The following is a 23,646-nucleotide window of genomic DNA, read 5'->3' as shown; positions in this document are numbered from 1 at the left end:
GCATCTCAGGCTCTGCGAAGTGCTAGAATTTGACTTAGGTGCTATACCTCAAGAGTACTTTCGCATCATTTACCGTTTACAGGTACTCAACCGATTTGAATCGATTCATAAATCATCCAAAAGATCCCACAAAATAATTTTAAAAGTAATAAAATTTACTTTCGTACAAAAGTTACTTATCGGTTTATAACTGGTTCATTACCGGTTGACAACCGATTTGAAAGCGATTTATAAACCACGCAAAACAATGACCAATTCAATTTCAATATATTTCTCCTAAATTACTGCTTGATTGAGGCTGCCGCTGACTTACGACGACCGTTCTTATCAGGTAAACGGCAGAAACCATGAATCACAATTTGAACTGTTGGTGAATGGCTGTCGTTGTGTAAGGGGCAACAGAAGTAAACATAATGAAGGATGATGAGTATCTGATTGGCCCAAAAAGGCACGTGTTGCTGACACTAGGAGTTCGTTAGGGTGGGATAAGAGGGTAATATGTTGTATGGGCCTGTGTAACAATAGTGGGAGGAAGTGTCCACGGTAGGGGGTAGAAGAGAAGAGAAGACTGTGTCCCATGGGGTAACATTTTAGGATGGACAACAATAGTCTATGTAGTACAAGCCTACCCTGCACATTGGTGAGTAAAATAGAGGATGAAGGCCCAAAAAAAAACCTCACTAGGATAATCCAGTAGGAAACGGACCAGGAAGTGAAATCAGAAGGTGTGTTTCGTGGTTGTTTTAATGTATCCGCCATTAATGTATATGGCAAAATCTAATCCTTAATTCAGGCTTACCACTCAGGTCTTGCCGATGCCTCAGAACTAGGTACCCCTTACATGGTGTCAGACGGGTAGTCTCTAATCTGAACCATATCCAAAAACTAAGGAAATTGCACGCCGCGTTTTCGAGCATTCTCAAAAAAAAACATGGTTTTGGAGGCCAAAAGGAAGAATGGAAGAAGTGATGGGCATGTTAATGGTCCTAGTGTCGACTTATGGGGGGTCCCTGAAGGTAACAAGTCAATATCTCTAACCGTTTGGCCTCTAGGCGTGGTAACGACCGGACGGACGGACAAATGGCGTGACATCATTTCTCAGAAATCGTCTGAAACACGAAAATTTGTTGAGAAAAGTGGTCTTCTGGGGGATTATATAGGGTGGCGGCATTACTTATGAACCAGTTTATACTTGTGGCCACCTCGCAGATATCTTCAATTTTTTCCAACAAATGAATTTCGAAGAACCACAAAATTAGGAATATTTGATGTGCTATCATTAAATGCAACTTTTGAACTGATTTACTTTTATATTTCGATAGAATTTTAATTATTTTGTGGAGATTATTTTACTGATGCGCCTGACGATTAAATATACGTCAAATCTTTAAGAAATTTACTAAGGATCTCACAATTTTCAGTGACTAAATTAGGTATCTTCAATTAAAAATATTCAGTACTCCCTCCGTTCCGAAATAAGTCGTACGTTTGGCGAAAAATTAGGGATTAAGGAATGGTTTCAGAGAATGTCTTTGTTATTTGTAAATATCTTATGAATGAACTATCCTCCATGTTCAGGGATAATATGGGAATCCTATCACGATGATAAATTAAAGAATCGATATGTTGAACAAGAATTTTTCCCAAACGTACGACTTATTTCGGAACGGAGAGAGTACTATTTTTCAAAACTTGTTTTCTTTGGAATTATATTTTCTTTTACGATTTTTCAAACAAACATGTAAAATAATGACAAAGGCCATAAGTTATGACCAATTTGATAAGATTATTAACATTTGGCCACAGCATTTGACGTGTGGCGCCCTCACAGACATTTTTGGTTTATCGAGTTGTCAATCGTGTTATTTTGATTCAGTGAATGCGTATGGCCCTGGCCGCCGCGCGCCCGTGAAGCCTATAATGATGATGATGATTCAGTGAATCTGAGTTTCCTAGCAAAAATTTAATAAAATTTAAGGTAAGTGTTGAAATTATAGCATAAAATTGCTTACAAATGTGTGGTGTGAATGATCTTATTGATTTTTTTCCATGAACTTGAATTTTGTTGTAAATAACCTAACCAAGAAAAAAATTTATTTTAAAGAATTAAAGATTTTACAACTTCAAATAAATAAATGACCACTAGGAAAAAATTCTGAATTTTTTCTCTCGGAAAGCACAGAAAAGCAAGAAATCTTGTACAGTCGAGTTCCTCAAATTTGAACTCCTCAAATATGAACGACGGTTGAGTTCAAAATGTAAAATTTCAGGTTATGTGAAGAAAGTTTTGCGTAGAGTGGCATTTTTCTCTGGTATTTCCTCAATATTATCGTATTATATTAACTTCCGCAACAAATTCCATTTCTTTCACAATAAATTACACTGATATATTCTCTAAAGTTGTTTATCTTAATTGATGGAAAGTGCATTTCACATGAATTCCGTTACGTTTTTGAAAATATCGTTCAAATTTGAGAAGTGATAAATGTCATCTATACCCCCCAAAATGTTCAAATTTTAGGAACTCTACTGTACTTTGCACCTCTGAAAGTGTCCAATAGTTATGACACATTTTGAGGTTGGAATTCATATTTTATAAAATTCACCGGTCAAGATTACATAGAAAATTTTGTTCTGAACAGAGCGTGTCAATAAAATTACGAAATTTGACATCTTTTACAAGTTTGTATCGTAAGCTTCTTAAGTACTTAAGACTTCTTAAAGTATCTGAAAGTAGGGTAAGATGGATAATTTGGAATCATGTCTACTTTGGAACTTTAAATTTTCCTAACAGATTTAGATGGCAAAAGGGAAAATAGAACGAATAAGCACTCTCGGATGCAAGTTTTTGTACTTATTAGTGATTTTCATTTTCTCTTTGACCATCTCAAACAGTGAGAAAATGTCGAAATAACAAGATAATGATTCCGAATTACCCCATATTACCCTATTTCTACAATATAGTGGGCCTTACTGACTTGTAAAACCACTTGACCCGCAAAACTTCGTTTAGAAGTAATTAATACGTTTTTCGATTATCTTTTTAATATTCTGAACCGCTGCTGATTTAATTAACATTTTACTTACTTGTATATAGTGTCTCCATTGAAGATAAATCCATCGAAAAGAACATTTCAATCTACTGCAGAAACAAAATCAAAATACCCAACTTATACCATCAACCCCATCGATCAAAGTAAAAAACTATTTCTAAATTAATTTTAACCTGTTTATTCAGTATCTTAAAACCCATTCAAGAATGTCATTGTCAGCAATAAAACTAATCTGTTTTAAATAAAAATTCACAAGTATTTTGCAATTGCTTAATATTTATACATTTGTGTTAGACTACATGGAAGATATAACAATCAATTTTGACAGAAATCACAACCCGCATCATTCAACAAACTTAGAAACAATATATAATGTAAAATGATTTTAATAATCTACTGAGCTTCTTGGATTTTATTTCAAAATAATTAATTTTATAAAAGACTGCTGCTTACACAATTGTGAACTGTCTTTTCAATTTTTTTTTTAAGTAAATTTATAAAGTATAAATTAGGCATTATTGTGATCTTATATATAGATCTTTAATAATGCCTACTTGAATAAACCCACAACTTCTAACTAGTCCGGTTTATTTCTTTTAAAGGTGACCCTACAAAAATTTGATATCAGAAAACATTCTGGTAAAGTTACTGAAAGTAACGTAAAAATATGAATAGTAATACTGAATACTATGAACGGAACCACAAAAAATACTTTATGAAAACGTGTTCTTCAAAGATTTCTTTACGAATTTCTGACAATATGAATCTTATTCTAGTCTTCCTTTAAACAAGAAGAACAAGATTAAAGGTTCGATCGTAATTGCACAATTACCTCTGTAAGGTACATGTAATACTCTTGAAGAACGTAAGGATCTAGCGCCCAATGTGATAAATATTTAAACAGGATTTTTCCTGTTTATTTAAAGGTATTTCCCAACCAATATAGGTGAGCGAATAAACTATATAAACTTCTAACCAGGCCGGTTTCTTTATCTTTAAAGGTGACCCTGCAAAAATTTGATATCAGAAAATATTCTGGAAAAGTTACAACAAGTAACATAAAATAAGTGATGTGAACTGTGAATCGATCACACAAAAATCACATTATAAAAACGTGTTCGTCTAGTCGTCCTTCTCGGAATATTATCTTCTTTAAACGTGTATTTCTTGTGCTATCGATATCATTTGGAATAAGGATAAGAGATCAATCATGCCTGTAGATTTTTCTCTTTGAGATACATCTGGAATTTGAATCCGGGAAAAATTATTAATCAGGATTTTTTTCTATTTATCCAAAAATATTCACCACCCAAAGGGGTGGTGACCGTATAACCTTGTCACAACTTCTAACAAGTCCGGTATACTATTATTTAAAGGTAGCCCTGCAACAATTTGATATAAGACAATTAGTCATAGTCATAATCTTTATAAGGACTGGATTATTTATTCATTCAAGGTAACCCTGCAACAATGTGATACTAGAGAGAGAATAGAATAGAGTAATAAAAGTGATAAATCTAAAACTAAGAACTGATTCACTAAAACTGGTTTGATTGATGTGAAAATTAATTTTCTAGTCCTCTTCACGGACTTTTCTAATATAGTATTTCTCTCTTTCTTAAAGTATTGTCAGGCGGGATTCTCTATTCATTCAAGGTAACCCAACAACATTTTTATACTAGAAAATATTCTGGATAAGTCACAGTGAGTTAAATAGAAGTATAAGTGATGAATCTAAATACAACGAGTAGATCTACAGAAAATTTAGGTGTTGCAGCAACACGCTGTGCCTATACTGAGTAGCTCAATCTGTGAGAAACTTATAGTAACAACGAGCTATCAGATAGGTCCTGTGTTAATAATAATGTAAATTAACTACAACCATTTTCATCAGAAGCCTAAGGTAAGTTTTTGATGAAAACTGGTCGGACTAAAAGTCGAATTAGATCAAATGTCCTAGAGGCGCATGGTAGGGGAAAGTGCCCATGCTTGATACCATGGGAAGCTTCGTAATGACTAAATTTTCTATGTTTCCCAATATATATTTCACTCATCGCAACCATATTTTAAAAACTATGGGAAACTGGCCAGTTTTTAACATATATTGAGGAGTCACGATTATTGAGAAACATAGGAAAAACTTAGTCATTACGAAGCTTCCAATGGTATCAAGCATGGGCACTTTCCCCTATCATCTTTTTAAGATGAATCTTCGCGTAACCATGTTCCCCAGGACGAACCCGTCCCACTGCCAGATCCTCTTCGACCATAACTTTTACGTCAAAAAGGAAGGTTGTAAGTTATCGCAAGATCACATAGAAACAAGTTCTTTTTTCTTTAATTTTTAGGAAGAGATGTCTTATTATGTTTTTGTTTAGTAACAAACAAAATAGTAGTACACTAAGTGAATCGAATGATAATTGCAATGATTGATTCACATAAATTAACTTCCACGCAAAGGGTTGGAGGTTGTAAGTTATCGCAAGATCACATACAAACAAGTTCTTTTTCTTCAATTTTTAGGAAGAGATGTCTTGTTATGTTTTTGTTTAGTAACAAACAAAATAATTAGTAAAATAAGTGAATCGAATGATAATTGGAATGATTGATTCACATAAATTAACTTCCACGCAAAGGGTTGGAGGTTGTAAGTTATCGCAAGATCACATAGAAATAAGTTTAAATTCTTTCAAGTATGACATTTTTAAAGAAGTAATATTATTTGTTTAGTAAAAAATAAAATAATACCATAGTGTAACTATGCACCTCGAAAATCCATGTATTTAAAGAGAGGGTTATAAATTTTAGCAAGATTGCATAGAAATAAGTTCAATTTTTCAGAAGAGCTGTCACACTCTATTCTTATACAAGAACATATAAATAGTGAATCAAAACACTAATGAAATGCCTGATTCACATAACGAAATGCCCTAGACAAACTTACGAATTAAGCCGAGAGACGGCTTAACGTAACTGTAATCAAAATAATGATATGATTACATTTCCATCAGTTTCTGACTACTCCGTCTCTCGACTAATACCGGGAACCGGCTTAGTTAGTTTGAAACTAGAGAGAATCTAGTCGAATCATTATTTTGATTGTAAGTACATTAAGCCGTCTATCGGCTTAAGTAGTAAGTGTGTCTAGGGCATAACTTGCTCGACAAAACGGGAGGTTGTAAGTTATCGCAAGATCACATAGAAACAAGTTCTACTTTAAGACAGAATAAAGTGAACAACGACGAAACGCTGAATATCATAATTATTTGTATAGTTATAATAAATATAATGTAAGTAAATGCTAGACAATCTAACACTTTTCTTACCATAGGCATTCCATTATAGAGCCATAATTTACTTATTCAGATAAAATACCCGCCAAGTCAAAATGGAAGGTTGTAAGTTATCGCAAGATCACATAGAAAAAGAATTATCCTTCCAGTTTCTTCACACGAAGTCCCTGGTATAAATGCCATACCCAAGCGCAAAGTGCGTTGGTATAAATGTAATGGGCAACATTAAGATTCTGACTGAACAAAGTACTAAAATCGGAAATATCGGAATAAGAAAACCTTTAACGAAAAACAAGACATACAATTGAAAGAGATTCTTTACTGTATAGATGTGTATGATCTTAGTAAGAAGGAAGAAGTCAGAGAATTATGCTCTACCTGTGCATAGCAGTGTATATCATTTTTGGAATTTATGTGGCTTAAACTGGGAGTATGAAATGTTGATTCCATTACAATGAAAAAAAAAAAAGAAACGGCCTGTTGCAACCTGGCCCCTCTGTAGTAATACATTAAATAAGGTAGTTGTTCCAATTATATCTGAGATGACCCATGCTCCAAGAGCAGGTTAATATCGATACATACACCCACTCTACATTCCGGATACCTCGGGTTACTTTGAAAACAATTAACAGCCGACCACAGTTTTATTGAGAAAAGTGATCCTGCATCACTACCTATGATTTTCCTACTTTTAGTACCTTAGTACCATTAATGAAAATCAAAGGTAGTGGGGTACAGTCGGCTCCAAACAAGATATCCAGCAGTGGTTCAAGTGGGTTCATAATAAATTAGAGTCTTGTAAGACATCCAGTGCTTCCAGACGGTACACTCATAAATCACACGTCATAAGTATGATACAGTAATAAAATAAAGAGCTAGGGAAAGACAGATCTGTATCCGTCAATATATTCAAGATATTGTGGATATCTTGGGAATATACATCATACTTCGCTAGTAGGTTACAATTTAAATAAAGAGCTAGGGAAAGACAGAACAGTATCCGTCACTATATTCAAGATATTGTGGGTATCTTGAGAATATACATCATACTTCGCTAGTAGGTTACAAATTAAATAAAGAGCTAGGGAAAGACAGAACAGTATCCGTCACTATATTCAAGATATTGTGGGTATCTTGAGAATATACATCATACTTCGCTAGTAGGTTACAAATTAAATAAAGAGCTAGGGAAAGACAGAGCAATAGCTGCCAATAGATTCAAGATATTCCAAATATCTTGAAAGATTACTTGGCGTACTTCAATGTAACGTATAAATTTAATCAAATTCTAAATCGATGGTAACTCGATGTACGGACATACCTTCATGTTTGATGGACTAAGGGCTTTTACATAGAATTTTGACGTTTTCACCTTCAGCAGAGATGGACAGAAATACAGAACCTCTTTTGATTATCACGATTATGTATGTCCTCGTCATCAGGTATCAAATATGACAGGAAAAAAGTCATGATACAGCCGGGAATTTTTACACTGCATTTGGATTGTTATCGCAACTTCAGCCATAATGTACAGTACACCATTCAACTAACACAATTCTGTTAGTCGAATGGTGAAGATTACGGCAGAAGTTGTGATCCAAGTCCAAGTGCAGTGTAATGGAATAGACACACTTACGACTTCAGCCAAGAGACGGCTTAACATAATTTTAAAATCAAAATAATGCTTTTGCCTAAATTCCCATCAGTTTTCCACTTGGCTTATAAGCCGAGAGACGGATTAGTCAGAAACTGATGGAAATGTAAACTGATCATTATTTTGATTATATTTACGTCAAGCCATCTCTCGGCTTAAGTCATAAGTGCGTCTGGGGCGTAACAACAAGATGAATATTACGATTGCGCTCACCGATCTACGAGATTTGGTTTTTGCCTAAACTTCTTGATAACAAATCCACGATCGTTCAAGATATTCGCGTTCCCAGAATTGAACTTAACAACGCTAAGGAAAGCCTACTCTAGAAGAATTTTCAAAGCAAACTACACCTAGATTTACCTCTTGATAAATCCTGGAAACCTATATCTTAGACCGAAATATTCATGTTCAAAAAGGCAAATGCCCAAATATGACTATTCAAATCATATTGTTCAGAGTTGAAGATGTCACTGCAAACACAATCTCATCTCCAACTCTGCAAAATATGACAAATTCGAAAAAGTTCGCAATTTCTTTTCGAAACGAACCATAATCCACTTTATAGAATGTAATTGAACGAATTAAAGGTCATTTTGACCACAAAAATGCATAACAGTATTACTGCTCGCAAAACACAAGTAGTTAAGTGATGTCAATAAAGAACCAGGTAAAGAAGGCCAATCTCTGAATAATTTTCAAAAGAAAATTACAATACTGGAAAAATTATCTGGAACGTTCTATTATGTTTCAAATATCTAATTTTTCGTTTTTTTCTTAAGCAAGTTAAGTGATGTCAATAAAGAACCAGGGAAATAAAGTCAAGCCAAAATGGCTGAAAAATACATGAAATACTTTTAAATTGGGAATAAACTGGAGTCCCATTTTTCAACATTGAAGCGAGTTTGCCAGAGACTCAAGGTCTTCAATTTTCTCATAATTTCTTTTTTTACTTGAACTCAATAATAAAGTTAAAAAGATATGATAATAAGCAGTTTAAGTGATGTCAATAAAGAACCAGGGAAGTAAAGTCAAGCCAAATGGCTGAAAAATACATGAAATACTAATAAAATTGGGAACAAACTGGAGTCTCATTTTTAAACATTGAAGCAAGTTTTCCAGAGACTCAAGAATTTAAATATTTTCTTATAATTTCCTTTTTACTTGAAGTAAGTGAAAAAAAATATGATAATAACCAGTTTTGTGATGTCAATAAAGAACCAGGGAAAGAAGTTCAATTCATTGACATAGAAAATTTAATGAGAAAGTCTTAGGACTTAGCGAGAAAACTTGTCATTTTGGCCTATTTTTCTCACTATCTATCTCTTCATTATTATTAACCATCAGTTTTCTTTAAATGGTCTAAAAACAAATTGTAGGCTACAGAAATGCGACTCGTCAAGTACTCCACCATAAAGTACTTTCCACTAATATCGCACTTCTCCATAGCGCTTCGCTATGAAAATTACTAAATGGACGTCAGTTATTCAAAATAACTAACAATATCATAAATCAGCGCTTTTACTCGAGCGCCATCTGCAGGCTGGACAACAATTGTCCGTCTGCAATGTTTTAACGGGTGATCTTATTATCCTAAAAAGACCAACCATTCCCCTACGTAATCAAACATTTTGTCTTTTGGCCTAAAAGCCACTTGAAAATATGAACTTCAATATATTTTCAATAATTATTTTAAACATGTATCCAAAGTAGCTCAATAGATTTCCTTATTCAAAAATTACGTAATGTAAAAATACATTTGCATGCATCTGTCAAAATTGAAGTGTTTTCTTATTCAATGAACTTCACGAAATGATTTAATAATTTAAAGAAAAACTTATTGATCTCACTATTAAATTAGAAAATTTAAAAAAAAAATTAAAATTTCCAAAAATTACTTCTAATTTTGAAAAATTAAATAAAATTTCTGATTCTTCTACCTTTTTCACATCCATGTAGTCTTTTCTTGTTGATTTTCAATGGCAATTTGCAGAATTTGAACATCCTTGGTTGATATTTCGTCAATTTCTTCCCCTTGGTCCTCTACGCTGACATCGTCAACGGTGCTAGACTCAACTCGAGTCTCACTTACTTTTTCGCTACTAACTGCTTTGGTGCTGTCCTGCAATCTGGGTTGATTTACAATAATTGTATCACTCAAATGACCTGCAAAGAACATTGAAAAATGAATTTGAAAAAAAAAAGATTTTTAAAAAAGTGAATTAAGGAAGAGAAAGAAAATATTTTTCGTGAACAACTTACCTTCAGATTTCATGTGAGCAAAAAGGAGAGGTTTCCTCATGAAACCTTGTCCACATTGAACACATTCGAATGGTTTCTTGTCCGAATGGACAAATCTGTGGGTATTACGGTTGTCTTGGTTGTTGAAACCCTTTCCACATACCTGAAAAACAAAAAGAAACAAGGATTTGCTGAGAAATTCTTCAGAAAAGACCTGCACTACACAATAGAATACAATTTAAAAAGGGGTCTATTTCTTTCTATGTCTAAATATTGAAATTAGTTATACGGAAAAACTGTAAGCTAGTTGCTTTATGAATCTGGGTTGGAACTTAGACTTAACACTTAATAAGTTCAACGATTTTTTGTTCATCTGCATATTTATATTGAGTTTATATGCTCTTTGCTATTATAAATTTCATGAAAACCTCTTAATAATGCAAAATCACATCAAAGCTAAGACAAACAATGACAAATTTGAGCATATTTGCTTCATTTGAAATCATAATCCAACTTGAAAAATGACAACAAACTTTTTTTTTTTAATTTAACTGCCGCCCCAATTATAAAGTAGCCCGATCTTAAAAAAGCCGAATTAGCGAGAGTCTACTGTATCAATTAATAATACTATATTGATTATATAAAGCCGAGAATTCGGAAATGTTTGAAACATGGATTCCAAAGAATTGTCAAGGTTAAGAATAGCGCTAGAGAGCGGAGAGAGCGTATTTCTGAAATAATTGAAGCGCGTAGCTTGTATTGGAAAATATCTCCTTTTTGTATACAATTGATTCTTTCAACCACAAATACTGAATCTCTGTATAAGTTTGTAAAAAATATAAATTTTAACAGATTTTACGAAAATAAATTACACGCTACTAGCACAGTGATTAATACTTCCGACAATATCTTTAAAGAAATTGAATTTAGAGTACTGACGCTTACCGAAGCTTTGTAAAAAAAAAGAAGCCCAACTAAATGAAAAGGCTCATTTATATTCCACATGAAATATACAGATTACTTTTATCAAATTTCAATATGTGATAAAATTGGATAAAAAAGCTTAAGAATTTCCACTAGTCTTACCAAATGGAAAGGAGATTTTCCGTTTTAAAGAGAAAGCACGCGTGACGCCGCCGACCACGTGGTTATATCAGCTTCGCGGGAAATATCTTCAGCTACCGCGTACTGCAACATTTTCACTGATTTCTACTCACTTTTGAGCCAAAAATGATGCCCTTTTGTTAAAAACTTTCGATTAAATTTGGAAAATTCACACGAGAACTTGAAAAAACTCATTTTCACACTTGGAATATCTTAAGCTTGATGCCTCTTGTCACTATTTTGTCCAACTGCTCTGGACGAAGACACGATTGCAAATGAACGAAATGAGCTGAAGAAGCGGCTTTTTAGAGAAGCCGACGCTCAAGAATTCGTCTCTTATCCCCTCCACAATCTGCAGACTCAAGCAAAACAGGTAGAAAATTCTGCTCGCAAGCAACTAAACAGCCCTCTTGGAATTGCAAGAGAAACCTTTTCTTTTTTTTTTGCTTGATCTGCCTGGAGTTTTCCATAGCTCAAAATTGCTATTTTTAAACTTTTATTGCCTCAATATTCAGACAAAATGGCTACAGGTATATCGGTCAAAAATTATTTAAAATTTCAAGCCATGATAGTTCCAAGGAAACGTTTTGCATGTCTTAAAGACAGAACAAATTTTACAAAATAAATTTTTGTAGTTATGGATACCTAAATCGACTGAATATAAGTCGAACAACTCGATTTTTCACGAACATCGTTTTATTCGCTTTTTGGACACTTCATTATATCCTTTACCTTCCCTGTGAATATTATACTTAAAAGTTAATTATCTTCAAAGTTATTGAGATTTTATATCTCAAAAATCCTATACTCTACATGTAAAACCTCAGCTTCAAATCACTCTCCTGTAAAATTTGCCTACTGCGAGTTATTCATCGTTTCTTATTCTCTAGGACCGAAATTATTCTTTCACAGTCGAACTTTATTTATATAAATAGGGTAAGTGTGCCAAATTCCGGCCAGCTTGTAATTTCGGCCACCTTTTTTGTTCCTCGAATTTCCATGAACTTTTAGATTTTACGTACTCTAGAGATTATACAATGCAAAAGAATAACAAAAAATGTAACTTCGACAAACGAGATAACGTGAAAAAGATATTGGAAGAATTCCCGAAGGGCAAGGAACTAGAAGAATGCAGGTGGCCGAAGTAGGGCACCAAAGCTATGTCTATAATTTTATCCATTTTAAAATGTATTAAGAATGATTTTAGAGTAAATAAAGACGGTACACTCTTTACAAGGTTCCACACTTTTTCAGAAGAATTTTAAAAAAAAATCAATTTGTATTTAAAATATTACATTTCAAACTTGAGACTTTGACGCTTGCATGCAACTATGCCGAAATTTGGCACACTTACCCTAAAGTTTATCAAAGACTGACTGTAGATAAGTACATTGATTCAACAAAAAAGAAAAATACCGATAAAATTGTGATTTTATCGGTAAGATTGTAGAAATTGAATTTGTTTACCAAGATAAAATTACTCAAAAAATCATAAAATATTTCTTTCCGTTTGTGAATTTTGGTAAATTCTTCGGAATCAGTTCGAAGTAGACTCTCGCTCAATCGGCTCTTTTTCAATCGGGTGGAAAATTTTGTTGACAATTTTCACGTTTTATTTTCAAGCAAATTTGTTCAAATTCGCTGTAGTTCCTCTTGTTTTATCGTGATTTTTTATATTTAAGCGCATTTTATGGAATTTACAATGATTTTGATGCCCAAATCTTTCGATAATTTGGACGACATTTTGCCCCATATGACCGATTGAGAGAGAGTCCACTATATTCAATTTTTCTCAATTCTGTTAAATTTGTCTTTCCAAAGTTAGAAAGAAACCCTGCAAAAGTAATACTCATTTTTAAGGATAAAGGTGGCATTATCATTACTATTAAAAATCATTTGACCAGACTCATTAATAGTCACTTAGAATTAGAAAAGAAACCTTTCTTAAAAAAATCTTTTTTTTTTTTGTATAGACTACCTTCTTTGTCATTAAAAGTGATTCTTAATATAAGGGCCTAATGACTTTGCTAAGTTTTGAAGAAAATCACTGCGAATTATGTTTCACAGAATTTCTTTTCAATACCGAATTAAGCATGTTCCACAGAGAGAGAGAGAGAGAGAGAGAGAGAGAGAGAGAGAGAGAGAGTAGTTTACAATCCATCGATTTTTGTACCCCCAAAATTTCTATCTTCCAACCCCCCCCCCCCTCAAAGACCACTTTCCTCAACGTTTTTTTTCATAGTTTAGATATTTTATAAGTTTTTTGTTAAAATATCACGGGAAAAATGTTTAACGAATAAAGGTAAAGGGAAAATTGAAGTCTTTTGAAGGCGGTGGATCTTATGAACTACAAAATGATTAGGTCTGAAGGTATTCTAAAAATCGAAAGGCCTTTTGTCAGAGGCCGAAAGAACTTCATGTCTCTAACCAAGGGCTCATCAAGCCTAATAAAAAGTCAAGTTATTTTTCACTTTTCCTTGTAAAAATTTTGCAGATATTGCACTGCGACTTAAACAAATTTGATCGTAGTTCTTGTATTATTTCGGCGAACATTATGAAATATATATTTTTAGATAGCTTTTAATGCACGATTTCGAAATGTATCAGACTAATAAGTAAATTTTCTTTAGGAGAAAAACTTGTCAATAGTCTTCAGTGCCTCTATGCAAAAACGTATGGAAAAAATTAAATGTCGAGAGACCCCTGCCTCTAACAGTGTTGCTGTCCTGGTGTTTTTGTCCCAAAATAATAGGATTCGCAAGTTCCTGAGCAAAATCATGGTATGAAAACTAAAAATCAACACATTGAGATGTCAAAGCATCCCAACCATGCGGAATGCTCGAACTCATGAGATAGAGCTCTCCGTGAATTAGTTTTTCGCATGATCTTTTACAGCTGAATGTTGAAACGAAGAATAACTTCAGTTTAACCTCAGATTAGCGTTAATCTAGAGTTAAAATTAAGCTAGGCTTCAATATTTTTTCGCATGCAGAAACGTGGAATAGTGCTTTGGCTTAAGCTGTTTTTGTCATATGGCAACCCCATATTTTGGCTTTTCTGGCATGCCAGAAAATGTCAATTCGTCAATATTTTCGCTCGATTTAGCAAGATTCCACGGCTTTTTCTCGTTACTTGGTAATATTGAACCACCAGACTTGCTAAAAATTCTCTAAAATAAAATAGGAATCAATATTGTGGATGTGAAAGAATGTGCATGTTTTCTGGGTGCAAAAAAGCGCGACTTCCGCGACACTCGCGACTCCTACTTCAGTGGTGACTCATTGAAAGTGCATATGGTGGATGTTTCTTTTTATTTCAGGCAAAATTGGCTTTTTAAGAAGTTGTAAATAGAGTGAAAGCCTTATTTCTTTTCATTAAATCCACTAAAGTGTAGATTATATCAATTTGGTATCATTTAACAGTATTTTTGGGAAGAATTTACGGATAGATGTGGACAGGTTTATTCCATCTTTAAGCCAAAAATTATATCTCCGAAATCGGGTGTCTAATTTTTGGCTTAAACGTTAATCTACTGTTTAAATTTATTCTATTTATCGTTCAAACATTAGAAAACGGTGAATTATCCTCGAATTATCTTTATACTTCGATTCAACATTCAGCTGTTAGTGATTATCAAATTGACTTATAAATCAGAAAAGCTTTTCAAAATCAAAAATTGGTAAAGAAATTATAATTTTAGAATGTTCTGGGATGAATTACAAGCATACGGACAAACAAGAAATGTAAACACGAGAAAGATAAGTAATTCTCGGATATTTAATCATTTCATTACTGATTTCAAGACCAGTTAAACTTTGATGGGGTGAAACTGGAAGTGAACGCAATTTTTAGGATGAAAAAATACATTGCAGAATCGGAAGTAAGGCTTTTTCACCTAACTAGTATATCATTTGACTCGAAATCATTGAGTTTATAAAGCATTTAACGCAAAAAAAAAAATTGCCAAAATATAATTTATCGCAACACTGTTTTCGTGGTATGTATAGAATATTCACTTCCGGACAAATCGAAAAGATTGACAAAATTTCTCACTCACGTTAAGAGACGCTGCTCTCGGGTTTGTATACACTTTGTATTATTTTAACAACATAAATTTCACTCCATTTTTGCTAAAATATTCTGGAAAACTTAGAAAATTTGTGAAAAACTACATGACCACTGAACAAAAACAATGAGTTTTTGACGTCTTCGAATTCACTCTAGCAATTTTTCACCGCAACCGATTCACTCATTCATAATCACTTTTCTAGCAGTTGTGAACGCGAGTGGTGAATCGTTCACTTGTGAACGTTTCACCAGTGAACGTTCACGATTTTTACATAATCCACTCCCAGGATCGCGGAGATCGGTATAGTGAACCATAAGTGCCAGACTTGTTTATCCATGTGTGCACTTCTCAAATGGCTCAAAACATTTTGCGGCGTTATCACACTTGCACATTAAAATTTTAATGTGATTCACATTAATTGTCGCTTGTGAGCGTCCAAATATGTTATTTGTGTCTTTGAGTCACTTAATATTTGGGGGTTTTCTATTTATTGATAAAGAAGTGGACTTGGCCTGCAAAAGTAAGTTTAAATTTACCTAAAGCATAAATATTTTTCACATTAAAAAATTAAAGAAAAAATCGTATTAATTTTTCGCATTAATGCTATAAATCAATTTATATCAAATTTTGTGGGCCAAGTCTACCTTTTTATCAACAAATGGATCAAATTTTGAATATAAAATAGTTCAAACACACAAATTACACATTTGGACTCTCACCAGCGACAATTAATGTGAATCACATTAAAATTTTAATGTGTAAGTGTGATAACGCCGTTACACTAATCAAACACTGTAAAAGCCTTTTTCGTGATGATTTGTAAGTTTTCATGTCACGCTGACGCTCAGACACTTACAAATCCGATCTTAGGGCAAAATCAATAGGATATCGTCGGTTGGATCAGCAACTGTGCTAATTGCATTTGTTTTGTGTCTGCATTAATTTGTCTTAACACTTTAACGGAGTTTTAGTAACTGCTAATACGGTAACACTCATTATTACTGTTATTTAGCGTTTTCACTCAAAAAATGTCTGAATCATTTCGTAATAATGATAATACGAAATCAATCAATGAAAATCATGTGTTCAAACACTTCGAAAAGAAGAAAAGTTTGTAACTCATTCTTCTTTGTATTTTGACGCGATTTACGTCCACATGTGCAAACGATTTACTTCAAAATGCTCCATTTTCACAAAAATTTCTCACAATGTGTAGAAGCCTTTAAGGAGTACGTTGCAGAAACAACACTTAATAATTATTATTATATTATTTTAAATTCTTGTTATTGTTCCCGATTCTGTCCCCCTCTGTACAGCGCTAGTCTTATTCGGGTCAGCAGAATCCATAAGTAGCCGCGCTATTGACAGAATCGACGAGTTGGATGGGAATTTTAGACAATAATTGTCTTAATAATGAAGCTAGCGTTTTAATGTACGCTTCAAGTAAAGGAACCACAGCTGAAAAATCCAAAAGTAAATTTCATAAAAAGACAACTCACCTCACATGTGTACTTCTTCTCGTTCTTGTGAATCAACAGATGCTTCTTGTAGTGCTCCGGATACACAAAGGATGATGGACAAATGTAACACTGAAAAGGTCTTTCTCCCGTATGAGCAGCCTGAAAAACAAATCCTTTCAAAATCAATCCAAAATCTCCTGATTTAAAAAAAAAAAACTCCAACCTGAACGTGATAATCGAGAAGTCGTCGACGTTTGAAGGATTTCTCGCAGACGTCACATTTGTAGCGTTTCTCATTGAAATGCGTTGCTCTCTTGTGCGACTGCAAATTGGATCTCTGGGCAAAGGCCATTGAGCAGATGTCGCATTTGAATGGCTTTTCGCCCGTGTGAATTCTCTCGTGATCCCTCACTTCGGCCCTTCGTGCAAAAGACTTCCCACACGTTCGACACAGAAAGGGTTTATTGCCCGAATGCACAATTTTGTGCACTCGCAGATTGTGAGATGACCCAAAGGCCTTATCGCAAACATCACAATTGTACTCCTTCACGCCCAAATGCGTCTTTTCGTGCTGAAGGACAAAACTATTTCAGTAATTTATGTCAAAAAAAACATCAAAAAGAAATCGCACTTACATGTGAGAGATTCTGACCCGTGAGGAATGTCTTGTGACAGACGGAACAGGTGAAAGGACGTGGTCTTGCCGTGTGAATTCGCATATGAGCCGCCAAAGTGTATTTGGAGGCAAAATCTTTAGGACAAATGTCACATTTGTAGGGCCGATCGCCCGTATGCATATTCATATGCTCGTCCAACAGTTTTTTCGACCCATAAGGCTTATCACACAATCGACAAAACCACGATTTGGACGAATTAGTTTGACTTCCACGCTTCTGAACTGAATCATCTGGCAGAGCAACGGATTCATTGACAGAAGCTTCGACTGTTCCTTCCGCTTTCACTTTAACATTTGAATGAGACTCTGAAAATTTTGAATTAAATGTGGAATTGAAAAATCCAAATTTTATGACAGCAAAAAGCAAAGATTTAAGATTGCAATGCAAAATGAACTTTTGATTTTTGGAAGGAAAATAAACCCAGGCTTTAGCTCTGACAGATTGCTTAGTGAAGTTTGAACCCCCTTGTGAAAGGATATTCTGCAATTTGTAATGCATTACGATTGCACTATTATTGAATTACTCCTCATTACGGTTTTTCAAGGTCATGGGATAAAAATGCTCTACAGAGCTTATTTCTCAACCGATTTGGCCAAGTTTAGAAACGTTGGAAAGGTCTTGGAATCCCAGAGAAGTCGATCAATACAAGTCGAGCAATAAAATGAATAGGAAAAATGAATGTCGATAGGCCCTTGTCTTTTCCATTATCTGTGATCTTCTCTTCTTTTCAATAAAGTGTGATAAATTACACTATAAGATATAAAAGTTATTCCCTGTTATATACAACGAGCGAATTGTATTATTCCTAACCTTTCCCATGATATTTTTGGCATAATCGTTCGCGAAAAGCCTTCTCACCGAAATAATCCTCGGTGAAAAATATTGGCAAGTGAGTAGTTCTTCACGCGATAAATTTACGAACGCTTAGAATCGTTTTCTGTGAAATTTTTATGAAGCGTTTACAGAAACTCTCTAAATGAAATTATCACAGCATCTCAGAATTCACTCTCAGAATTTGGGGTTTTTATGGCAGTTATTCTAATTGACCCCATAAAAAATATCCTCCTGAAGGAAATCTCATCAGGGGAATCTCAGAGAAATTTCAGGAGGTACCAAATGAATTTTCCTCCATAAGTCTCCAAGATTACTCAAGAGTGGAAATTTCCCAAGTAGATCATAGGGGTTTCCATTGGAAATTTCTTCCTTCGGACTGGGGAACAGTAACTTCCTAGGGAATTTCGATGGGTTTCCTAGAGAAATTCATATGTGCAATTTCCATTATCGTTCTCTAGAATTTCCCACCGATCAATGAAAGAATCACATCTACAATAAGCTCACACAGTTTACAAATGGTTTTTGACGATCTTTGACATAACCTCACTTTTGTGTTGTTTTTCATGTCAAAGAAAAAAAATTGTCCGTGAGAAGCTGTTTTGTGAAAATTTTGGCCTGTTCACCTGCTGAAGCTCAATATTCCTGCAGCTGCAGGAACGAAATCTTCAATGATGCGCATTCAAACGTTTTTGTGCATGTCCGGCTCCGTGAGGAATGGTGGAATCTTCTGTGGTCTTCTCGCTTGCAGAGTTTTAGTCAATTTTTAGCTTTAAAAACTTATTGATTCGTGTAAATTTGGTGATATTTGGACTTTTCAAGAAAGTATTCATCAGATTTAACCGTTTCCGGAGTGAAATTCTCGTAGAATCGAGCAAAAAAATGGTTTTTAGTGTCAATAAAACATCTCTCAGAAAAGTTCCAAAAAAAAGTGATATTAAAATGTTTTATTCCTTATAAAAATGGTTTAATCAAGTAGATTAGAGTTCCCTTTAAACAATGATGTGCAACTTTTAGTGTCCGGTGCAAAATTTACGGTGAAAATAGAGTGTTCAATGATGGCGTGAATCGTGTGCGAAGATGGAAACTTGATTGAACTTTCGCACAAATCGCAATTATATTTTCATTTTCCTCTGGAGGAAAATCTAAGAATTTCCTGGGATTTTGTGGGGTGGGATTATGAACCTTATAAGGGCCTTGACAGACCTGAGGATTAGCCGAGAGACGGCTTAGCGTAATTATATTATTAGAAATGATGGTTAAAGTGCATTTCCATCATTTTCCACTAAGCCGTCTCTCGGCTTAAGTCGCAAGTGTGTCTAGAGCATAAGACATTTTTTTTGGCATAGTTGGAGAATCCATACGGTTTGCATGGTAGTCAGAAAAAATCACTGAACTTGAACATCATTTTTCTGTGCGAAAGTCCAAAGCCTCCCCCTACTTTTTTGACAGTTCTATCTCTGAATATGCACAACTTTTTTTTTAAATGCCTAACGATTTTTTTCTTTCTTTTAATAAAAACCTTTTTATATTTATTTATTTTTTAGAATTTCCCGTGTTATTTTAACTGAGAAAAAAATAAAATTACTAAAATTAAAAACGAGAAAAATTATTTACCCAGAAAATCATTTCGTTTATTTACTTTGTCAAAATGTAAACCAATTGATTTTGAATGCAACCGCACAAAAGCTGTGCATCAACAATTTATGCATATAGACACTCCACTGCATAAAAAAAATAATTTTTCAATATGAGAATTAAAAAAATCGCCATTTTTAATCTTATTTATTTACTATATCGCAAATATCTTGAGACTTGCAAAATATATCTTAAGATTCCTTCAACCTTCTACTTTGCAATTACGTACAAACATTAAAAAAAAATAACTTTAGGTAGTCAGGAGAAATTATTTTCTTTATGGGACACCGGTGTTCCAATCGTCCTTAAAGGGTTAAAACAAGTTCAAGAATTTCGCAACTTTTTACCTCTAAAAATATATTTTACTTCATTTTGGGAAAAATTATTTGACCTTGGACACTTCTACTGGAAACTAATTGGAATTGTTCCTTCATTTTCCTACAAAGGGGTCTTTATTTTTTTAATTTATTTTGGGTTAAAAAAAAGTCAAAAGGTCAGCTTAGACATGATAAAATTGTAGCTGGATCCATTCCAAGGGGCAGAAAGTGATAGAGCAAAATTTTGGGGGCTTTCAAAATGGCGGACAGACCAAAAAAAATTCAAAATTGCATTTCAGAATATAAAAATGAGAAAATCAACTTACCCAAATGCCTCATCAGGTACATTCGCCTCCCGCAATCCAGTCCGCAGATGTCACAGAGGTAGAGCTTCTCCATGTGCTGCATCTTCATGTGAAAGGTGAGTTCCGTGGGATCACTGATGATCCTCTCTTCCGGACACAAATTGCAGTAGAAGACACTGTTTTTGCGCGTGTAAATCTTCCTCTGGGCTGCTCCGGAAGACTTCTCTGCGGCATCCTCTTCGAGATCTGGATAGTAGAGTCCGGGAATCTCTTCTGTTTCCTCCTCATTCTCCCCTCCGGACACCATTGTGATGATACTGTCATTTTCTGTGGCTTCCACATGAGACAGCAGCAAAATCTCCTCATCTGCTGGCACCTCAGTCTCTTCCTGATCTCCCTCGAGGACCTGCTCCAGGTCTTCTCCATCCCCTTCGCCCTGCAACGAGGATTATTCCATGAATTTTACTGAAGAGCAAAAACAGCCCGAGAGAGCTCTAGCTCTACCTCCATTGGGATGTCCTCCGCAGCTTCTTCTTTGGTCACAACGTCCACGTACTCAATGGAGGACACGAATGTATTGTAATTGTCTATCACAGTTTCCTTGATCTTCAGTATTCGATCCTCAATCTCCGCAAATTCCCGGCAAATCATCTCGCACTTGGTGCACATGTACTCAGAATGGATGACTTCGGGCTCCACGGGATGCTCCAGAATTCTGGACAGCACCTCAGCCACATTGTCAGAGTCAGAAACCTACAGGAAAGGCCCCAAAACGCGCTTGAGAATTCATCTTCCGGAAAGCCATGATGGCGTCTCACCTTTTTGGTGAAAATGTGGAAGCTTCTGCGACAAGGGACGCTCACTTGGCAGAGAACGCAGCATCCGCTCTCCGTCTTCACCATCCTGTCCTCGAGCATCAGTGACTCGGGGAGATCGTGAGCTAGCCTTTCCACTGATTTTTATGCTTTTTCGGGCGTTTTTTCCAACAAAAATTAGGAGAAATTATAATTACCGTCATTGATGGTCCGAGGTTTGGGAGAGAAAGAAAGAATTTTCGACGATGGCGCTGCTAGTCAAATTGCGCAATTTTTTGAGCAACTTTTCTTTCCGAAAATTTTTAAGGGTGAAACATATCAACACAGCCTCATGCATTTCTTATCACAAGAATTCTTATAAGAAACTCTAAAAAAATTATAAATGAGTACTTAGAAAAATTACAAACTGCTGTTTTAAAATATCCGTATTAAAAATCATTTAATTAAATACATATTCTTACTAATGTCCTGGACACTTACGACTAAAGTCCAGAGACGACTAAGCTCATTTATAGCCAAGTTAGTTCCTGACACACTACAAACGAGGCTTGCTTAACATTTTCTGGCACTCACAAAACATATCTTTCGTGGGCTTTTATGCAGATATTTCTTCTGAAATACACTAGTACTCCTTTGAAAATTAAATTACTTTCAAATTTACTTCACAATTCATGTATAACAACAAGAATTATTCACTATAATCGCCTAAATTGGCTTAAGTCGCGAGTTAGCTTCCCCCTCACAAATAATTGTAATTAAACAATTATTTTGGACGTGTACTGAGACATGATATTACAAATAGTTTCATTTTCAGAGGAGTATTAGTGCATTTCAGTAGAAATATCTGCATAAAAACCCATGAAAGTTATGTTTTGTGGATACCAGTGAATGCTAAGCCTCTTTGTAGTGTGTCAGGAACTGACTTGGCTATGAACTAGCTTAGTCATCTCTGGACTTTAGTCGTAAGTGTGTCCAGGACATAAGCATACTCCACGGGGGTGACATTAGCTCTGAAAAATGCGACCAGTTTTAGTGTAATTTTTTCCCTATTTTCGTACACATTTCATGAGATATCTCCAAAACTACGTAGATTGCCAATTTAGGGTTTTCGGTTGCCTCTTCGTTATTGAATTGGCTTTTATTTTGTATTAGTATTTTTTTTTACAAAATCAGTCTGCAATGACAGAAAACAGCTAATAAACTCAAAAACTTTTTCAGCTCGCTAGAAACATATGGGAAACATAGGAAATGTCATGCCCCTGGCATACTCAGTTAAAAAAAATATATATTTGAGTCTTTTACCATAATTTTTATTTTAAATTTACATAAATAAGGTGAAGCAAACCTGTGCTCGTCAAAAGTTGTGTAATATCGGAAATTTTGTTTTGATAATTCTAATGGAAATTGCAGTAACACTAATTCCGCTTATTTACGGTGCCACGATGAATATATTTGCGTCAAAAAGACATAATATAAAGAAAAACTCACATAAAAAGAAATTGTCTTCTTGATATCTATGTCAGAAGACGGGTAGCTCTTCACTACACGCCTTTTTACTTGAATCTTGCAGATATATGAGGAAATTGAATGCAAATATAACTTCAAATGGAAAGTTATTAAATCGCGCGCAATTCAACCGCGAGAGAGATAGAGACATAAATAATTCACTTGACAAACGTCTGGCGGCGTTGTGGTTGCAAAAAATCTCTAAAATGCGAAAAAATATTTTGTTCTCTAATTTATGCTTATTAGCAGGTTTTGTTTCTTCTCGTAATACGTACTTTTGCATTGCTTATTAACCAAAATAGTGTTGTACAAAAGGATTTTTCTCAAACCTATCCTGAATTATGAGACAGCTTAAAAGAATATGACAATATGAGTCTTCCAGCTCAAAATTTCATCCCAATGTTTTTGTTGTATTTATCGACAAGTATTTACAATTAACCCAAATAGCTGTATTCAACTAAATTATAAAAAGGATTTTCTTGTGAAAATGACTTAACTCTATGGCCTCTACACACTAGTAGAAATTTCTTTAAAAAATGCCTTTTTAGAGAAAATTTCCCCTATCCTAGTAGGCAGCAACGTCAGAATTTTTTAAAAAAATAAAATTTTTAACGAGAATTGCTTCTAGTGTGTAGACATAGACACCATAAGGAATTAAACAATTTTAACATTAAAAACCTCTCATT

General features: G+C 34.4%; 1 protein-coding gene across 1 annotated transcript; it reads right to left on the bottom strand.

Moving 5' to 3' along the window:
- Positions 1 to 3,215: 3,215 nt before the first annotated feature.
- LOC129802134 (zinc finger protein 431-like) lies at positions 3,216 to 21,692 on the bottom strand. Its single transcript, XM_055847714.1, has 8 exons — positions 21,458 to 21,692; positions 21,144 to 21,392; positions 20,661 to 21,075; positions 17,507 to 17,853; positions 17,095 to 17,442; positions 16,911 to 17,030; positions 10,260 to 10,401; positions 3,216 to 10,163 (listed from the first exon to the last, which is right to left on the bottom strand). The coding sequence occupies exons 1-8, from the start codon at positions 21,554 to 21,556 to the stop codon at positions 9,943 to 9,945; spliced, it is 1,941 nt and encodes a 646-aa protein (XP_055703689.1). The 5' UTR covers positions 21,557 to 21,692; the 3' UTR covers positions 3,216 to 9,942.
- Positions 21,693 to 23,646: the final 1,954 nt, after the last annotated feature.

Source organism: Phlebotomus papatasi, chromosome 2, assembly GCF_024763615.1.
Source record: "Phlebotomus papatasi isolate M1 chromosome 2, Ppap_2.1, whole genome shotgun sequence".
In the NCBI taxonomy this organism is placed as follows: Eukaryota; Metazoa; Arthropoda; class Insecta; order Diptera; family Psychodidae; genus Phlebotomus; species Phlebotomus papatasi.
This window is presented reverse-complemented; position numbering and strand designations above follow the sequence as displayed.

What these genes read in the sequence shown, in the direction of transcription:
- LOC129802134 (XM_055847714.1), bottom strand. Translation starts at nt 21,556, where the DNA reads ATGCTCGAGGACAGGATGGTGAAGACGGAGAGCGGATGCTGCGTTCTC. An exon ending in TCCACATTTTCACCAAAAAG is followed by an intron (nt 21,393 to 21,457) that starts GTGAGACGCCAT and finishes CCTTTCCTGTAG; the next exon opens with GTTTCTGACTCTGACAATGT. An exon ending in TGCTCACATGAAATCTGAAG is followed by an intron (nt 10,164 to 10,259) that starts GTAAGTTGTTCA and finishes TGTTCTTTGCAG; the next exon opens with GTCATTTGAGTGATACAATT.